This window comes from Pseudopipra pipra, chromosome 16 (genome assembly GCF_036250125.1).
Source record: "Pseudopipra pipra isolate bDixPip1 chromosome 16, bDixPip1.hap1, whole genome shotgun sequence".
In the NCBI taxonomy this organism is placed as follows: domain Eukaryota; kingdom Metazoa; phylum Chordata; class Aves; order Passeriformes; family Pipridae; genus Pseudopipra; species Pseudopipra pipra.
In genome coordinates this window covers 2,678,984-2,698,016 of record NC_087564.1, presented here as the reverse complement: position 1 = coordinate 2,698,016, position 19,033 = coordinate 2,678,984, and the positions used below count along the sequence as shown (strand labels likewise).

General features: G+C 48.1%; 1 protein-coding gene across 4 annotated transcripts in view; it reads right to left on the bottom strand.

Annotated features, from left to right (window-relative positions):
• Positions 1-19,033, bottom strand: part of MGRN1 (mahogunin ring finger 1) — a 52,963-nt gene that overhangs the window by 8,050 nt on the left and 25,880 nt on the right. For all 4 annotated transcript variants that reach the window (XM_064672641.1, XM_064672640.1, XM_064672638.1 and 1 more), the window contains exons 5-10: positions 16,536-16,653; positions 12,248-12,314; positions 9,983-10,035; positions 7,684-7,731; positions 3,615-3,683; positions 1,409-1,568 (exon numbers count right to left, since the gene is read on the bottom strand). In XM_064672641.1, the coding sequence (XP_064528711.1) occupies positions 1,409-1,568; positions 3,615-3,683; positions 7,684-7,731; positions 9,983-10,035; positions 12,248-12,314; positions 16,536-16,653 (515 nt within the window). The remainder of the gene's footprint in view (positions 1-1,408; positions 1,569-3,614; positions 3,684-7,683; positions 7,732-9,982; positions 10,036-12,247; positions 12,315-16,535; positions 16,654-19,033) is intronic.

Sequence of the window (19,033 nt, the reverse complement as noted above, 5' to 3'; positions counted from 1 at the left end):
ACACAGAGTCCTTGTGGAGAACAGGCACAGTCATGGACATCCTTCAGGCCTGATACTGTACAAGAGTAGAAGCCCAGAGAAGTTGCCCTTAAGGGTGGGTCATTCCAATTCCCGTAAGAAAAACATGAGCTTGGCCTTGGGAGTGCACTGCAATCTACAGGATGGGTGGGGGGCTCATGTAAAACCACTCTGGGCTCATTCAGACCCCACAAAGCTCAGCCCTGGGGTCCAGCTGGCACTGGAAGCACTGTGCCTGCCATGGGCTGTGGTGGTGAGAGGCTCTGCGCTGGCTGCAAACCCAGCTGGGGGGTTAGAGCTGTACTCCTGCCTCCAGCACAGAGATCCCTTGGTCCTCCCACCACCACGGCTCTGATCTCCACCCCTGCCCACAGCCCCATTTTCTATCTGCAGATCTTTAATATTGTTAGCTCCTCTGTGCCAAGGGCGCACACGAACGAGCCAGACATCTGTTCTGATGCAGCTGTGAGGACTTGCCAGGCATTTCCCTGGTTCTTGTTGCACCCAGCCACTGCAAGATCAGCCTAGAGACAGAGGACAGAGGTACAAATACAACCTGCTCCCCTGCAGATGAGATAACGCTGTAACTGTTTTAAGTTGTTAAGCTGTCCAGCACTTCCTCTGGTAAGATCTTGCTTTTGGTTACTGCATCTTTGCCATGTTTGAACTGTTTAGACTTAGTTTCTCAGGCCAAACATCTGTCTTAGGCTCTTTTTTTCTTTTCCTCGGAATTATCAGTTAGAAACAATCAGATACATCAGAGACCAGGCAGGGGGTAAAACACATGATCTGCCTATTCCAGCAAAAACACGGGCATTTTCTCAGGAGATTCCTATGCCTCTGTGCTTCTGAGAAAAAATGTGGAATTCAGCAAGTGCTGACTTGAGTGTAATTTTTTCCATCTTTTGGGAACTGAGCAATGCAATGGTTAAGCAGATCCTCCTAACTCCTGGCAAAGCAAAGGACTCCAATTTGACTTATCTCATCTCTGCCTCCTGGTGAAAGCAAAGTTATCAGAAGAAAAAAAAAAAAATCACAGAAAGTATTTGGACAGCCCTCCAGTGGGGCTGGCTGCTGTCTGGGCCAGATACCCTCAGGATAAAGCTTCTGCATCCCCTCCTTTGGGGGATTTTCCATTTTCCACACAAGAACTGCCAACATGGCACAGCTCAGAGCACCTTCACCTTCAGGTCTATCCCAGGGAGAGGACGAGTGGCCAGGGAGGCCCTGGGCAAAGAGCCATTCTCATCTCCAGGTGGGAGCAGCAGCAGTGGGATGCTGAGCCTTGGGGTGGGGTGTGTAAAACATGCTCCCTCTCACAGCCTGCACTGCCCTAAGAGGGGCCTGGGAGGGAGGAGGTGCCCGTGTCTCCAGGCACACAGGGACTCACGGAGCCTGCAGATGGGGCAGTTGTTGGCCTGGTAGCGCAGGGTGTCAGCGCAGGAGTTGCACAGGCAGAGGTGTCTGCAGGGCAGGATGAGGGTGTCCCGCAGGTCCGACAGGCAAACCACACACTCGTTGCTGTTGTCGCTGTTCTCGTCGTCTGAAGGCTGCAAGGAGAGGGAAAACGTTGGCATGGGAATGGTCAGGGGTATGCCAAACTGCCAAGGGACTCTGGAGCCTGGGGAAATTTCCCACCCAAAAGTCTGTGGTAGAGCTGGCATCCTCTTTTGTCAGCTCTCAGTGGGGGTTTCTGAAGGAGAGCAAACTCCAGCCCACAGAGCCCTGCTTGGACACTCCTTCATCCCAGGGATGAGCTCCCTGAAGGCCAGAGGCCAGGGCACTGCACTGGGAATTCAGGGCAGAGCTGTCCTTCCCCAGAGCCCCTTTGGGGAAGGGATCCTCTCAGCTGAAGGGTACCAGGAACAAGCTCCTGCCTTCCAGCCTGGTGGCTCCAGGGTCAGCAGGGAAGCAAGTTCTTTGGCACTCCAGCCTTTCTTCCCACACTGAGAGCATCCCCACAAGGAGCTGGACAGGAGGAGGCACGCCAGCCATGCCCAGCCCAGCTTCCACAGGTGCTCTGAACAAGTGAGGGAGTCAGTGGTTCTTCTGCACCTTCACCAGCTCCTGTGCTGGCACAAGCTTTGATGCAACCTCAAGAGAGCCAGCCTGGGATGTTCACCTGCCCACAGCTACCCTGGTAAAACAGCCTGTGTGCACCCATTCAACAGGAACATGCACCACACTCGTGTGTCAGTCACTCAGAGCCCCACAAACTGGATTACAGACACTGATCTAACTGTTGGTGGGAGGAGAAATGCACTTTCCAACCACAAGATTGACAGCAGAAAACTCCACTGTCTCCCCACCCATGTCACAGAAGTTGTGTCAGAACCACAGTGACCCAGCATGGGGCACCTCCACCTTCACCTGGTCCCACTTCACGAGGTCCCTTTGGTCACCAGGGCTAGAACATGCCACACCATGGGCAACCTCGGTGTAAACAGCAACTGTGCTGCTGCCACATCCTCACCCAGCCTGCTGCCTGCCTGCACAGAGCTGTCTGTCCCATCACACCTGCCCCTCAGGTATTTTGGGAGGGAGGGAGAGAGGCTCTTTGCTGCCCCATTCACACAGTTTGCTGGGTACACCAGGAAGAACGAAATGGTCCCATGCCACTTGTCTGATTGGGCCACAAATGTGTGATTGCTGGATCAAGAGAATCATTACAAGACCCTGGAGGACCCAAAAAGAAGCTTTCAATCCTCTTAAATAGATCCTGTGGAAGAAAAATCTTGGAAAAGACTTCTCCGTCCTGCCTCTCCAGGTACTGCTTGTTGGCACAGGCAGATCACAGGACACTCTGGGAAGGACACTGCATTGCCTGGAGAGGAATCCTGCTTGTCTTGCTCTGTGGCTACTGCTCTGTTTACAAATCATGGACTACACACCCTGGAGCTGTGTGATCCTGAGACCAGCAGTGGGGACACTCCACAGCCCAGGTGGCAGCAAAGGGCAGCTCTAAAAAGGCTAAAGGAAGCACAAAGCAGGCACGGATCCAGCAGCTGGGATCCAGCAGCAGCTCCTGCCTCAAGATGGGAATGTTTCTGGTTACGGCATTTGCATACACATCCCTTAGGGATGCTGTGCTCCCTCTTGCTGGGGAATGCAGGCTGCTCTCTGGATACTGGCAAGCCCTAGAGAGCTCAGTTTTCTGAAACACTACAGGAACATGCAGAACTCGCAACCAGGAGAATGTGAAGGAGCCATGGGAGCAGAGCACAAACACCAGACACGACTGCCTTGATGCAGGGAGGCAGCAACACACACACAGAGCTTTCTACAAGCCCTAAAATCCAGTGCTCTGAAACATCCATGGGGCACTGAGGCCCTTCTCTCCCAGCAATCCCAGCCCCAAGGAACATCCTCAAGAGCCTCATGCTGCCTTAAAATTATCTGAGCACAACTCCACTGACTGTTTAGGCCTTACACCAGTGAGGACCTGTCATCCCTGGTCCTCTTTGGTGCCTGCAGGAACGACACAGACTTGACAGTCACTCTGGGAAGCACCTCCACATTGCCCTGACAATCCCCATAGTTAAGCTCCAAAGCAGAAGGTGCAGGCTGGAAAGCCACAGCTCAGGAAGCATCTTTACCTTGGTCTCCTGGTTGTTTTTGTTCTCGATGCCGTAGATCTCCTGAAGCAGGTAGCTCACCCGGTCAACCTGGGGGGGAAGACAATAGCTGGAGTGCCAGCTGCTCTGTCATTGCTGTTCTGTGACCACCTTCCCTCCCTCCCCGTGTCAAAATGTCCATGTTACACCCACAGCTTCCCTACAGCAACATGGAAGATAACAAACATCACCAAGGACAGAGAATGAGAGTGGAGAGTGAGTCTCTCCTTGCTCAAAAAGTGCTGCCCACCCCGCCTGGAGTGGGTAGGGAGCAACAAAAGTGGCCAGCTGGGCTATCAAAATAATCTAAAAAACAAGTACTCTGCTTGTCTCAGAGTATACACACCCATAGCTCAAATAATCCAGAGGCAATCAGCCTTCCACAGTCCTCTGTGGGAGTACTGCTTAACTTTAACCAAGATGAACTTCCACCCATTTCTGCAATCTCAGCAGAGAGAGGCTGTGCCAACAGCTCCTTACTGGCACACCAATGGTGGCACATCACCTCCCTGTTCACCCCCTGGGAGCAGAAGGTCAAGCTTCTAAGGACAGACAAACCATTTCCCTTAGCACAAGAAGCACTAGAGGGACAGCCCTACATTAGTGCAGTGTCACTGACTGCCATCCCCAGGCCCTTGGTGGCACCTATAAATGGGAGGTGTGGTGGCAGAAAGTGCTCTAGGCACAGCTGGAAGTTACTCAGAGGGACACACTCCCCCAAGCCACCACTTCTGCCAACTGGCAGCTGCCTGCAAACCCCCCTGGGCAGCTGAACCACAGCACTGAGACAAGGAGGGTTGATGGGTCAAGTCCCTCTGCACTGGGGGTTCTCCCCTGTTCTCCAGCTTAGCCCTCCAGCACAGCACGAGATTCTCACAGTTGTGAGGAGCAGCCTCTACAAGGAAGCACAGAGATAATGGACCCCCAGGATTCAGTCCTGTTCAACATCTTTATTTATGAGGGGATAGAGTGCACCCTCAGTAAGTTCACAGACAACACTAAGTTGGGTGGGAGTGTTGATCTGCTGGAGGGTAGGAAGGCTCTGCAGAGGGACCTGTAACAGCAGTGGAGGCTCAGGTTGGACATCAGGAAGAATTTCTTCACAGAAAGGGTTGTTAAACACTGGAAGGGGTTGCACAGGGAAGTGGTGGAGTCGCCATCCTTGGAGGTGTTTAAGGAATGACTGGACATGGCACTCAGTGCTCTGGTCTAGTTGGTCCAAGGTTGGACTCAATGATCTTGGAGGTGTTTTCCAACCTAAATAATCCTGGGATTCTGTGATCTGGTGCTACACAGCAGCTTCCCCAGAGCAGGATGTGTTGCTTTGCCTGCACAAAACCTTGCAACAGGTAAAAGGGTTGCCAGGTACCAAACAGACACATGTCACAAGCAGGGGAAGGACAAACTTTCCTGCCTTCTCCATGTCCAGCTGACAACGTGCAGTGAAGCCAAGCCCCCAGGACCCCAGTGCTACAACAGCTGTCAATCCCAGGGCTCCTGGCATTTCCATGTGTAACTGGCCTCTCTCCTCTCCTCTAGTCAAGCCAGGTGCTCAGTGAGCAGTGGCTTTTCCACGGGACTCCAGTGCTTCAGAAGGTGACACATGCCAAGAAGGGGGCAGGAGGGAGCTGTATCCAGCCCATCTGCTGGTTCAGAAATGCTCTGAGCTGGGACATGGCAGTGTTAACACACTAATTCCAGAGTCTCCCCGTGTAACTCAGTGTGCAGCTCACAGACAATCTGTTCTAGGCCTGCATTTCATGGCAATGAGATCAGCTGTTGGACTGCTGAGCAAAACCCTCTGCAGCAGCTCACAACTCACCCAGGAAGTCTGGGGACAATTATGTGGGAAACGTCCTTTTGTAGCTTGGCATTTCAAAGAGAGCCTTGTTACAGCATCCTGACTCCTTGGAGGATCACAGTGAGTGACAGTGTGTGCAGGAGTGGTCAGCTCAAAGCAAAGAAGAGGTCAGGGAGGGAGAGACCAAAGTCTCTGCGGGAGCCTGTGTTCCTTTTAACTGCTTTCCTCTAAAAATCCTGAGAAACTCATGTCCCAGCAGGGAAAGGGTGAGCAGTGCAACAGCTCTTACTAGAAAGAACTCTAGGTTTTAAAAGAGTAGGAGTAATTAAGAAGAAGTAGGTGATTGCAGACAATGCAGTCCTTCACCTTCACCCTTCTCCAACCCATCCCACACCACGTCATCCTTCCGAAGGCTTCTGTTGCTATTTACAGCCTCACTGGATGCACACAGGAACCACTGGCCAAGTCCAGGTTATGTTTTTCTGCTGATCCATCTGTTTGTATTCATCAAACCTGAATTCCTGTAAACAGGTTGGTACTTACACTATAACTGAACACAGCACAAAGCAGTTCAGCCCAGGAGCTGCTGCTTCCTGCTCCCAAAGAGCTTTAGAGATTGATGCCCACAAAAGGTACCCACAATCCTGGCAATGGCAGGGAGGGGAAGACATAAGAAAAGCAGGGATGGCAAAGAATGTGCAATGTTATAACATGGTTTATTCCAGACACAGACTCTACACCTCTGCTCTATGCTTTTATGGGTGCAGATGCCATCTCAGTTTCAGTGGTACTGTGTGTTCTTTAACAAGAGCTTCCTTCTATTCCAAAAGCCACAGGAGAGAACTTAGAAATGTTACATTTTACTAACTGCCAACAAAAAAAAAAGTACCCACAACTAAACACTGAGTGGGAAGGTTACATGCTCTGCCAGTAAAGACAGACAAGCACTCAGTGTTCCACTGCAGGAGTCAGCTAACCAAACCGTGGTAGGGTGGGAACTTCCCTGCAGAGCATTTCCAGCAAGACAGCCCTCCATGTGGGGAGTCTGCAGTGCTGAATGGAGAAGGATGCACACACTGCCTCAGTGTGCACAGGAACCCAACGCTGACTGAGAGAGCTCACACCATGGAAGCACTGGTTTAGAGATAAAAGCATTAAACCCCCTCCCTCAAAAAAATCCCAAGCAGGATAAATGAGAGGCTTTTCATCAGCTGACAAACACTCTGATCTGAAAAATATGTGAGAAAGAGGTGCTGCTGGCATCGCATCGCTCTGCTCCATCCTCCAGCCGAGGCACAGCTCTCCTGGATGTTCCCACGACAAACCTGCCCTCACACACTTGACAGACTCCCTTCCAAAACAGTCTCTGATTCTATTAAAAATACTTGTGAGACCCAGATGGATCAACCAGCCAGGAGACTGTGCTGCAACACAGCCAAGGGGAGCACCAAGGAAGAGAAGGGAGCACAGATCAGTCTGGGACACATGGGGCTCAGAACAGACATCAGGCTGGAGTGGCAACTCCCACACCACTGGCACTGGGATAAAGCTCTGGGAGAGAGGGCCAATACTGCTGTCAGATGTCCAATATGGACAGGCCATGAGTCTCTGCACAGAGCTGGGGAGCTAGACAGTGAATTACCAAATGCCATTTTCATATATGATTACTGACACTGTTTGTGGCTCTCTTCTGATCTGGGGACTGGAAGGTACATCTTAAAGCAAGAAGTGTCTTATTAAGGTACTTAATGACCTTCTTGGTAGTAAAAGGCTTTTTAATTCAGATCAGTAAACCTTAACCATCCATCATGAGCAGTCAAACATTTAAAGCAGAAACACAGCACAGGCCTAAGGGTGAAGGGATCAACCCCCGAAATCTCATCTCTTTCTCCAAGACATTTCAAGCTGATCTTTGCAGCAGGATCACTACCAGAGTTCTTCTCAGAAGCTGAAATCCTTGTCACTCTTAGCAGTTTGTAGTTGCTTATGTATTTTTGTCTGTGCAGGACTGAAGGCAATTTCAATCCTGATGAGGCACTACCCAGCTTCTGCACATCACACTGGGATGGGATACAAAAGGGCAACATTTAGGGCAGCCAGCAGCTCACTGCCTTTGCTCGTGATATCTGAGCTAAAGAGGTGAGATCTCAGGCTCTCAGAGAACACCAAACCTTCCCACTGGGTACACTCAGGCACCGGTGGGACACCAGCAAGTCTGTAACCAAGAGTAGACAGAAAACAGGTACTTACGATCTGCTTCTGTTTTAAGGGCTTCACAGAAAAACTGCCATCAACGTGCTAGCAGGGCAAAAAAAGGAAAGGCATTAAATAGCTGAAAAATTAAATAAAATAAAAATTTGATTAAATAAAGTAATTAAAACAGCCTCGTGCTCAGGGTTGGTGTGTGCTAGCTATGGGGAGAGTAGGGGATGTATAACCAGGACAGCCTGGATGGCAATCCCTCCCAGCAGAGTTAGTGGAACAGGGTATTGGAGCACGCCTTGTCTGCTCCAGCGCAGAGTCAGACGGACTTGGCTCAAGTCAAACCTTGCTGAAGTGGTCAGAGCACACACAAAACTCCCCTGGCACACTGGGTGCTTTCAGGTTGCAAGCAATCCAACTGGGTGCAGACACTTCTGCAGCCAGTCCAGCAGGACTTGGCAGGGGATATTTGTTAACACCCAAAATAACATCCAGCGACAGAGCCACTCTTGAGGCCAAAGCCCTGACAGAGCAAGAGGCTGAGAACAAGGTTTGTCCACTGGACAGAGTCAGAAACAAGTCACACGTGCTCCACATCCTCAGAGCTGTGAGCCTTTCATGTCCTCAGTGGCAGCAGGCACAGCTGGAACAATTCTGTAAACCCTGGTGCCAGGACTAGTGATGTCAGTTCTACTTTCCCCATCATCTGCAAGGGCCACTAAAAAGAAAGAAATCAACCCCCCTGCCACAGTCTAGAGAGCAGCAAAGGAGACTCAGGGGATGCTCCAGCAGGTCCTGCTGCTGTGAACAGCTGCAGATGTGCATCTGTTTGCTGAAGGAGTTTCAGAAGGAAGGGACAACAACATCACACCAAAGACAAAACAGTCCTGTTTTCAGGCAAACAAGTTTCTGCCTTTGGAAGAGCTGCAAGGTCAAACTACACAAAGGATCAAGGTTGTTATTCTGATCTTAAAGATACATATAAATAGTAAGTTACCAGGTCCTGCTGGTCTGTCTGTCCTCTGGGGGATCAGCAGTGCTTATTAGCAAGGACCTCCCCTGGATTTATGGACCTACACTTCAAAAGCTGCAATTATTCTAAGGATGGGGAACATATTTTAATCAAACAGGGAGGATGAACTCAACATGTACTCTGCCCTATGACTTTTTATTAAAAGTGAGATTTTAATCTTGTTCTAAGCATTCAGTGGAAGATGAGAAGAAAGAAGTGGCTGAACTATGACTATGAGGCTGAACTATGAGGGACTCCAGTGTGTTTTGTTTTTCCACATCAGCCAGAGGAGGAAACTAGAATAACATCCCTGCCCCTAATCCCAAGGGTGCTGCAGCTGCCCATCTCTAATTGCCAGGAGTAAAACTACCTACAGAGCCAGTGCTCAGAACAACCTTTCTAACACTGGAAGACTCATTTTCTTCACAGATCAAGTCCAACAAAAAGCAACCTAAAACACTGAAAGCATCTTCCAGCCCCATGGCTTCCTTAGGACTGACTGTGCTTCCCATGCCCTCTGACTCAGCTCTTCACTATCCACATTATCCACCTGGGAGGAAGAGAAGTAAGACCTGGCAACTTGGACAGGGATACGACAGGAACTGAGCGGATTGAGATACCAAGGTCAGCCACGTGCCAGCCTGGAAGTGAGGAATTTCCAACGGCACAGCACTGATGCTGCTCCCCTCTACATGCCCAGCTCTGCTCCAGCATCTCTTGTCTCACCTCAGCATGTCACCACAAGAATCACCTGCCCAAGGTAGGTGTGTGCAGTGTTACCACAGCCAGACTCATTAATTATGGTGTAGTTATGGATCTTGCAACTCTTTTGAGGGTCCAGTTATCATGGGAAGAGAGTTTGTTATCGAGGCTTGTGCACACAGCTTGGCTTGGCCTTACCATGCAGGCAGTGGTCACTACATCAAACACACCACCCAAGAGTAGTGAAGCTCACAGTCTTCATGCAGGATGTGTCCTAATTCTTCCAGAGGGCTTGGCCCTGTGTGTAAGCTAAGGCCAAACAATGGTGCAACAGGGTCTGGACACGGCAGATCCAGTTCTGCCCTGGAAAACTGCACGGTAGCAGCCATGGACAACACCTTCCACCCTCTCCCCACACACAGGAAACAGCAGCTGCAATTACCTGAGCGACCAGCTCAGGTACAAATGATAATTACAGGCTGCACAGGAGCTGCTGCAAGAGGTTCCTTGTACTACAACACCACCCAGGAACGAGCCAGGACTCTGCTGGGCTAAGTGTTACATAAATACAAACTAATGACCCGTGGAAATGTTTACATACACAAGGACAAAGGGAAAAAAGAACTCATTTACCTTTTCAAATGCAGCCAGGAGAACATGGGCGTGACCAGTGACCTCAACCACCACTGCAAAAAGGGAAAGAGCAGATCTGGTTAAACCTTGTAAACAGCACGAGCATAAAAATACCCTGAGAGTTGCATTGTAGTCCACTGACATTTCTGAACTGCTATCTGCACTATTTTCATCTCTCCTGCATTTAAAACTTATCTTGTCAGGCTGATTCATCTCACTGGGCTCTGTGGTGGGCCCTACACAGCCATGCCTTCTTGAGTGCTCCAAACTATCCCACTTGGTTTTCAGAGGTTGTAAAGGGAAAGTAAAACAAAGCACTCAGTGGGATTCTGCTCTCCCCTTTCATTCCTGGGTTTAATTACCTGAATTTATCACAGATCCATCTGGTTTAACAGCAACTGGCAGCACTTCCAGCCCTTATCACTTTATTTCACTCTAGTCACATGCCTATAAAAACATTTATTTCTCATACCAGCTCCAGCCACTGAAACATTTCTGCCCAGTTCTCTGACTTTCTCCCCCAAAGATAAACATCACATCTTCCCTCCTCCAAAGTCAAGGGTTCCTTCTTAATCCAATAGCACTGAGAAGGGGCTGTCAGAGGTTTCAGTAGTGCATTCCTGGCCCCCTCAGCAAGTAGAGAACAGGGGGGGTGAGGTACAATCCCAGTCTCTCTCACTCAGGACTCTGCAGTTCTGTTCAGCTCCAACTGGTTGGGCCTTTTTGCTTAATTCTGTTCAGACTCATCATATGGAAGTGGGAGGAAGAAGTGGTGGAGGAATCACAGAGGGAAGGGAAGGCATGGAACCACCATTTAATTTTACTAAACACAAGCAGTTACAGGCCAGCTGTAATTTTCCAGGTGCTCCAGACACACAAGGCCAGCTCCTTCCAGGCCCACCAGTTTAAAAAAAGAACCAAAATGCACAACAATTTCCTCAGATCTTGCTCAAGTGTCACATATTTTTGTGCTGATATTCTTTCCAGGAGAGGATTTAAAAGCAGTTGCCTTTCCAGGTTATTAAAATAGATGAGAGTACATTATTGGCTAAGACTGGGCATGGTATGTGCATAAATGTATGCTTCCCATGCTGCCTCCTGTTCTATTTTTGATCCTTCTAGACATGCCCAACATTAGAGAGCATAAATACCTTGCCAAAAGTTCCATAAACAGAGGAAGGTGTTTTATATTATGGTAAAGAAATATACATATATGTGGATTTTACTAACAGTGCATGAAATCACTAAAAATAGATGCACTTTACAAGTTATTTCCTTTATGTTGCACTGTGCTTTGTTAGTCACATTTTAAATTGGTTCATCCAGTTCTATTTCAGTCTGCTTGGAAGACAGTAAAATAATGTAATGAGTTTCTGGCCTTTTCCACATCTACAGCATAAGAAACTCTGCAAGTGACTGACCTGAACAATGTGATCAACAATGGATTTTTTCCTTCCTAATTATCTTAAATTTTGTAAAAAATGTCACAGAAGTGAAATGCTGGTCCTGCTGACCACAACACCTCCCAGTTTCAAAGAAAATGTGACTTCCTTGTGCCCTTTTCATTGCTGACAATTCATGTGAGTGCAAACATATGGAGCCCAAAAGCACACACCCCACTAAGGGAAATACTGTCCAAGGTGAGTAACAATCTAAATATTTACTGGACCTCCCTCTCCGAAGCAGCAATCCACTTTAAAAATAATCAGCAAATAATCATAATTATTAATTATTTTAAAATAATCAGGAATTGTTTCTCCTCTTTTATTGCAACCATTCATCACCCTCGGAAAAAAACAGGAGAATTTCAAACTGCTGAATGAAGTTGCATTTGGTTGAAGAGTGGCCTGAGCATTTTAAAGCCATTTCCTTTTCTCTGCTCATTTCTAGGTTTTTATGAGGACAACTTACCCCTCAATGAGGGAGAAAATACTCCCTCCCTCCTTCTCTTACAAACTGCAAAAATAAACCCCAAAGAATAAAGACGTAATTTGCTCCGATTTGTGCCTGGCATTGGTGGCAGAGCCAGGAGCTCTCCTAAACACCCCTCCAACACCAAACACCTGGCCATTTTTCCTGTAAAAAATGCAGGTTATTTTTAGAAGTATGTTTTTATGCAAGAACTCATGGTTAGCCAGGCCTTTTTAACAAAGGGAAGTTAAGGCGTACTCCTGAAATGTTTTTGTTCTGGAAGGGCTCTCCAAGGAGCCACATAAGCTCAGAGGGAGACAGGAGAATTCCAAGGGAGCAGAGCACCGTGCTTACCATCCCCTTCATCCACCACTGCTCGGATGACCACAGGGAACACACCACGATCCAAGTCAAAGTTCAGCTGGGGGGGGACAGAAACGAGCTGAGGTTACACAGGTCACACCAGGCTTGGTGAAGACAACACCTGAGATCATGGGACATCACAGCAATGAAGGTCCCTTCTGACAGGCCCCCAGCCCCTGGTCTCAAATGGTATTTAATTCTCACTAATTCACGTATCCCAAAAGTCTCCTGAGTGATTTGCAGTAGGACAAATTTGTCAGAATGTATCTAATGCCACAGTTTTGCCTGTGTATGGCAGGACAGGTAAGGCTTTAGCACAGCAGTGCATTGTGCTCCCAACACAACAAAACAGACCCTGACTTTTGTATGAAGTTCCTGAAGAGAAAAATCTGTCAACCTTCAAGTTCACATAACACCTTAAGGAAACACCAGACTGATTTCCATCTCTTGGCATATTACGAAATTCAGGTCCTTGACCTTCTAATGGGTGAGAGTGAAAATTTAAGATCTCACTTGAGTGCAAGGAAAACAGACTCAACTTCTCCCTTTGCCCTGCACTTCATTAAAGCACTTCAAAAGCTCTGTGTCATCTTAGAAACACAAGGAAAAGGCAACCTTACAGACACTGTCCTATGCCAGGAACGGAAGTGGCTCAGAGACTGGATTTCTGGTGGGTTTTTTAATTACTGACTTGGAGATTTTTGTCTCATCTCTTGCCAAGACTAAAAAAAAAAAAAGATGTCATTTCACCATGGTGCTCCAGGTAGTCTGTTTTCGGTTTTCCCATGAAAACTGAGACCAATTCCAAGTGCTGCAGCACCATCCAGGTAGTGCTTTGGGGCTCCCCTAAGTTTCCTGCAGCCCCAGTATCATTTGCAGCGTGACTCACTCCAGCTGGTCCCTCAAAAGGTTAATTATCAAGGCAGCCAGTGGCACAAATGGCCACCCAAACCACCCAGACTGCAGGGAAGGTGACCCTCAGTGCGAGCCTAATAGTTGAAAATTAATTACAACCCAAATGTTCACCCCAAAAGGAGTGACACCTGCACACTGGGATACCTGGTCAGCCACCAGTCAGGTGTCCCACAGCCCATGAGCCACGTGGCTGTGCCTCTGCCAAGAGCTCCCACGGGAGCTGTGAGGATTCCAAACAGAAAGCATGTGCTGGAAGACCCTTATGATGTGACCAAACCTTCTAACCTTGAGGAATGTCGATTTTCATCCTCTGTATGACGGTTTTATATTTTACTACTCCTTTAACTACCAGAATCTATTCTCTTTCCAAAACAGCAGAGTAACAGAGCAAACACAAAAATCTCATTTAACCTCTCAGGGTTTGTTACAGAACACACTCCTTGAGCCACTATTTTCCAGCTTGCATTTTTGAACTGTTCTGGCACGGCACAGAGGGAAAATTCATTGAGGACAATGGATTAAAATAGCTGAAAAAGCTTATGGTTTTGCTTTGCTTCCTGCTCTGATTTATTACTGCATGACAGAAATTGTTCTTTGGCCGTTTGAAGGGAAAGTCACATCACAGAACTGAGGTTGCTTTACCTTATAAACTTTGGATTTCTCAAACAAAAGGCCTCTTTAAGGGACCATTTCACGTTAATTTTTATGGCCCTGAGCACAACTGGCTCAACACAAGCCATACTCTGTAACTTCCAAGCAAACCAGTGTATTGGGAAGACAAAGCAAACTTTTATAGAGATTTCCACAGAACAGCCCAACATAACATTACTGTCCTTTCTGTGGGCCAGCCAAGAACTACGTCATATCCGAGTATTACACTGAGCGAAAATATGAACCAAATCTGGGGTTTTTGGACAAAGCTGGAAAGAAATCTGAACTGTGCAACTGTGCACAGCTGAGTGTACACACTGTCAGCTCTCCCAGATAAAAGGGCTGCATTTTGGTGGCCAGTTAAGAAGATTTAGGACCAAGACTGATATGTACAGAGCTGAAATGGGAGGAAAAACACTTCCAAATCATAGTGCTCATTCCACATTTTCTCCAGCTCCAGTAACACCAATGAAAAAAGAGAAATAGGAGGATGCAGCAGAACAAGCAAAGGAAACTGGAAGCTCATTTTTCAACAGCATCTCTCCCTTTAAGCTGTCAAAGGGACATGACTTTAGTACTTGAGTTAAAACCTTGCTGACAGGAACAAAAGTGAAAATTAAGCTCCACAATTCTTTTAAGAAGAAAGGGATCTGAGCTCCTGCTTTCCAGCTCTCTCAGACAACAGAAGGGATTGAAAAGCAGCTCTTCCAGGCTTTTGTAGGCTGAACTTGTGAAATCATCTATTGGCAGAGAAGACAAGACATCAGGAGACCAGACTCCGCAGGCTCTTGGTAACCACCACAGCATTTTTTAAGGCACGGGACTGATTATAGTTATAGCTGTAACTTCAAGACAATAGCTATTCAATCTTTCAAAATACATGAAAGATCACTTCTTCCTTCCCCCCTCCTTTTTTTTTTTAAATTTTTCTTTTAAATAGGTAGTTATCTACCAGGGTTCACATACACGATACTCTTGCACAGGTTTGGGTCAGGAATTAAACACTCTATCAGTGTTGATTTCCTGGGAGAGGGGTCCACAGGAACAAATATATTATCAGCAGCTACAGACCAACTCCTCTGCTTTAGAAATCTCTTATGACAATTCTGCACAGAGCAGGGGAAAGCCCAAGGCCTCCCTGCTCTGGTCACATGCAGGGGTGTCCTAGTTAGAACATCTGGGACCAGTTCATCATTGTATGGGTGTAACCCAAAACTGTGTATTCTATAGCCTTCCATGCCATTTCCCAGAAACTGTTATCAGTGAACCATTTACACCCTCTGCCCATAGAGCCTGACTCCTCAGGCTATAAACTGGGTGTTAAGAGGCCTGTGAGACAGGAGGATGCTCTTGTCCTCACACCCTTTGTGGAGCTCCCCGCCCTGAGGGAAGTGCTGGGCATTCCTGCCTGAACTGGAGGGTATATATCTTGGAGTCTTGGGACTTTTATAACCACTCGTGGGATCCAGAGGAAGACTGCAGACCACCACTCTCAACCAGACTGAGACCACCACTCTCAACCAGACTGAGACCACCACTCTCAACCAGACTGAGACCACCACTCTCAACCAGACTGCAACCATCACTCTCGACCGGACTGCAGTCACCATCCTTGACCAGACTGCACCAGCACTCTCACCAACAGGTTTTCCCCTCTCCTTTTACTTTGGACTCAGGGGGCCCAAAGAACACCACTCTGTTCATGCCCCAGGGTGCTGGGTTATGCATTTGGGTTTTGTGGGTTAAAACCAACTGCTTGTCTGTATAATCATACTTATATTATTTTATTAAATTGTTATTCTGACTTATAATCTCTCTTCTGAGTTGAGTTCATTCCCCCTGCTGGTTTACCTTTAAACCAGCACAAGGGGAAGCCCTTGGGCCAAAGATCAGAGGCTCAAGAAGCAGAAACTTACTGCCTGGCTTGGAATTTTGCAAAGATACCAAAGATACCAAAATTACCAGGACTCCAAAATTTTGCTATGTAGGAATAGCCACAGAGCTTAATTAAAACCAAGGCCTCATCTGTTTGCAGTCATGGGTTAAACAAAGAGGAGGACACCATTCCTTTATTCAGCACTGATGCACCAGTGTGAATGCCCCAGGAGGAGAATATCCTCTCACAGCACTGTACTGCTGCAGTTAATAGTGCAGGATGTGGCTCTTAAACAGCACTAGAGCAGTGTACTCCAAACTACTCTGATCATTCATCCCACCAGTAAAATATTTCGAGCATATATTCCCAATATATGTGTTTATCATTTATGAGATATATACATGTATTACTGAAGTTCTTCCTGCACCCCAGTGAATTGCCTCATATGCACCTCATTTTGGAGAACACTGTTCCAGAGGACCAGCCAAAAAACCCAAAATCTTAGACCTAAACCCCACCAAAACAGAGAGATTGAAACGAATATTTGTTCCCACAAGTTCTTTGGGTGGCAGGGAGAGGAAGGCTGAGGAGTGGCAGGTTCCTCCAGGAAAAGCTCCAGTGCCAATTTCTGCTGCCTCTCTCCTAAACCAGCTGATCAGTGATATCAAAAGTTTCCTCCCTGTTGGCCTGATCTACCTGCCAAGTTCCCAAGTACCCACAAAACACACTGTGGCAGCTGGGAGAGTGTCTTCCAGCCATAACTTCATGGCACTAAATGGAGACCAGTGCTTCTGGGACAACAGGGGTGTGGAAAGAAGAGACTGAGAAGAGACTTACCTCATCATCCTTCCACTCTGAGAAATCAATCTTGAAGGAAGGCAGGGAGAATTGCTGGCTTACCCCTCTCTTGTAATGAACCGTCTCCGACTGCAGAGAGGGATTCTTTGTGCTGTATCTGAAGAAAGGGGGGAAAAGAAAACTTGCTGTAACAAATGACTGCTCTCTGCCAAGCTCTCACTCACTCTGCCTTTCAGGAATCACAAGTGGCAGCTCTAAGGGCAGAGCTGGCAGAGGGGCTGGCAGCCATTCAGTGGGGACACAAAGAGGGAAGGGAAAGGTCAAAGCGAGAAGGTGAGCACAGGGAAGGGAAAGCAGCGCAGACAGGCAAGGTCTGATCATGTCCATACTGACCTGCCTGGAAACACTAGGTGTCAGGAGTACAGTGGGGTGCAGCAGCTTGGCAAAGCCTAGCTCCCTAAATCCAGGGCCTGGCTTTCAGCCCAGCATAGTCCTATTTTCTGCAGGAAACCCAGGAAGAACCAGCAATGACCTAACACACAACCCAGCAGCTCTCCCGTGCCTTGTGGGATAGCTCTGCAGTGGGAAATGCTGCTTGGCTCCACCATCCTGGTAAGCAAGAGCCATTGCAATCCCCCCCTCTGTTCCTCATGTGCTTCCCCAAGGTGCTGCAGGGCTACCAACACTACGTGAGAGACACCAACCATCCTGCACGCCAGCCGCACAGACAGGAGCCACGATTCTTCCACTGCCTCAAGGCTGGGATGAACATCTGGAATGGGACCACAGCTACCATCCACCATCTTCTGCATCCAGAACCCATCTGGTGCTTTCTGCCCCAAGAGAGATGTTTCCTTGCCCACTACCCCTGTCCAGAGGGTGATGCCTGAGCTGGATGTGCACAGCCTCTCTCTGTGCCACTTCTGGCACAGGAGAGGAGGCAGCAAACCCCAAAGCAGGGTGGGAACATCTGAAGCTGGTTTTGCCACCACAGCCTTTCTTGTCCAACTACCAACTGTGTGCTCAGAGCACATTTACAAACCAGAGAGAATGTGAGAGATCCCTTGCCCAGGAGACTTACACTGCAACAACCCTCAGCACGGTGACGAGACGCACAGCACAGTGATTGCGATGCATTTTGAAGCTGAAGGTATAAGAACCTGGATACCAGGAGATGATGAATATTTATTAATTCCTCTCAAACTCGAGGAGGAAAAACCAGGCTCCCCACTGGCATGAACTGCTGCCTTTCTCTGGAAAGCCAGAATAGTTCCTGTACCCTCTGAGGGTCCAGAAGGCTTATCAAGTGTCACAAGATCAACGTTAAATTCTGGAAGGCCGTGACAAAGGGCAGGTTCAACATGTGCACTCTGCTCTTCCTGCCAAGGCAGGTGCATTATGTTATTTATGACAACACCCTCAAAGCCCATTTTGTACTGTGCTGAAATTATGCTGCTTTACTAGAAGGTCTCACTCCATCCTTTGCATTTCAAGCATGGTGTGGGAGAGATCAGAATGACAGGTCTTTTATATGTGAATTACAGAGCGAGCAATTGAGTGAAGTTTTATTTACTGAGTTGTCAAGCACAATGAATAGAGCAAGCCTGTATCTGGCTCCTTTTGTGGCACTCTCAAAGCTCCTCAGCTCTGCAGAGAGGCACAATTCTCCCTCCACAGCTGGGAAAGCAGAGGATGGAAAAGTGACTTATCTGAAGTGACAGAAAGTCAGGAGCTTACTGGAAATAAAGTGCAGAGGAGAGAGTGGAGCTGGGAAAGGGGTGTAAAGAAGCTGCTGCCGAGTGCCAGGAAGGCTGGAGGACCTGCACTTACAGCACTAGAAGCCCAAACCACTCTACAACAGGAAAACAAATAACACTATTCCAAGGAGGACAGGGAATAACAATACTCGCATTGACTTGCTGCTCTCACTATCCCTGGGAAAAGGAAACCAGGCACACAGATCTTCTGAGCTCAAGAGTATGACCAAGCTATTAAGGAGGCCTCCCCAAGTGAACCAAGTGAGCTTTATGCCTTGGACTGTGTGACTGCCTAACACAAGTCAGACTTGATCTGAGCACCCCGAGACAACTCTGGACACCTCCAGTCAGCAGCCAGAGCTGAGGCTGCTGAGCACCAGTGGGCTGGTGAATTCCCTGGAAGTCTGGTGAGCCCAGACTATCCCAGAGATCAATCAGCTTTCCAAGGTGATGCACAGGTTCCACGCACAAGCACACACTCCCTGTGCTGCACAGGAGGACAACTTGGCAAGCTGTTACAAAGCAAGCGTCCTGCACAGCGGGGTCTAAGTGGCATCTGCCCATCCCCAGCCCCTTTGGTTGGCATCTGCTGTTTTTATAATCTTCTATTCCATGCCTGATCTGCTGGGGACTCACAGCAAACAGTAGCAGAGAAGCCCTGAAGAAGTGTTACAGAAAGAGAGAGCATGTATTAAAGAATGAAGGACAGCAGAGGAGCAATACAATGCCTCTCCCTGCATAAGGACTGAGAAAGCTGAATGTTTGAGCTGCTATTGCTCA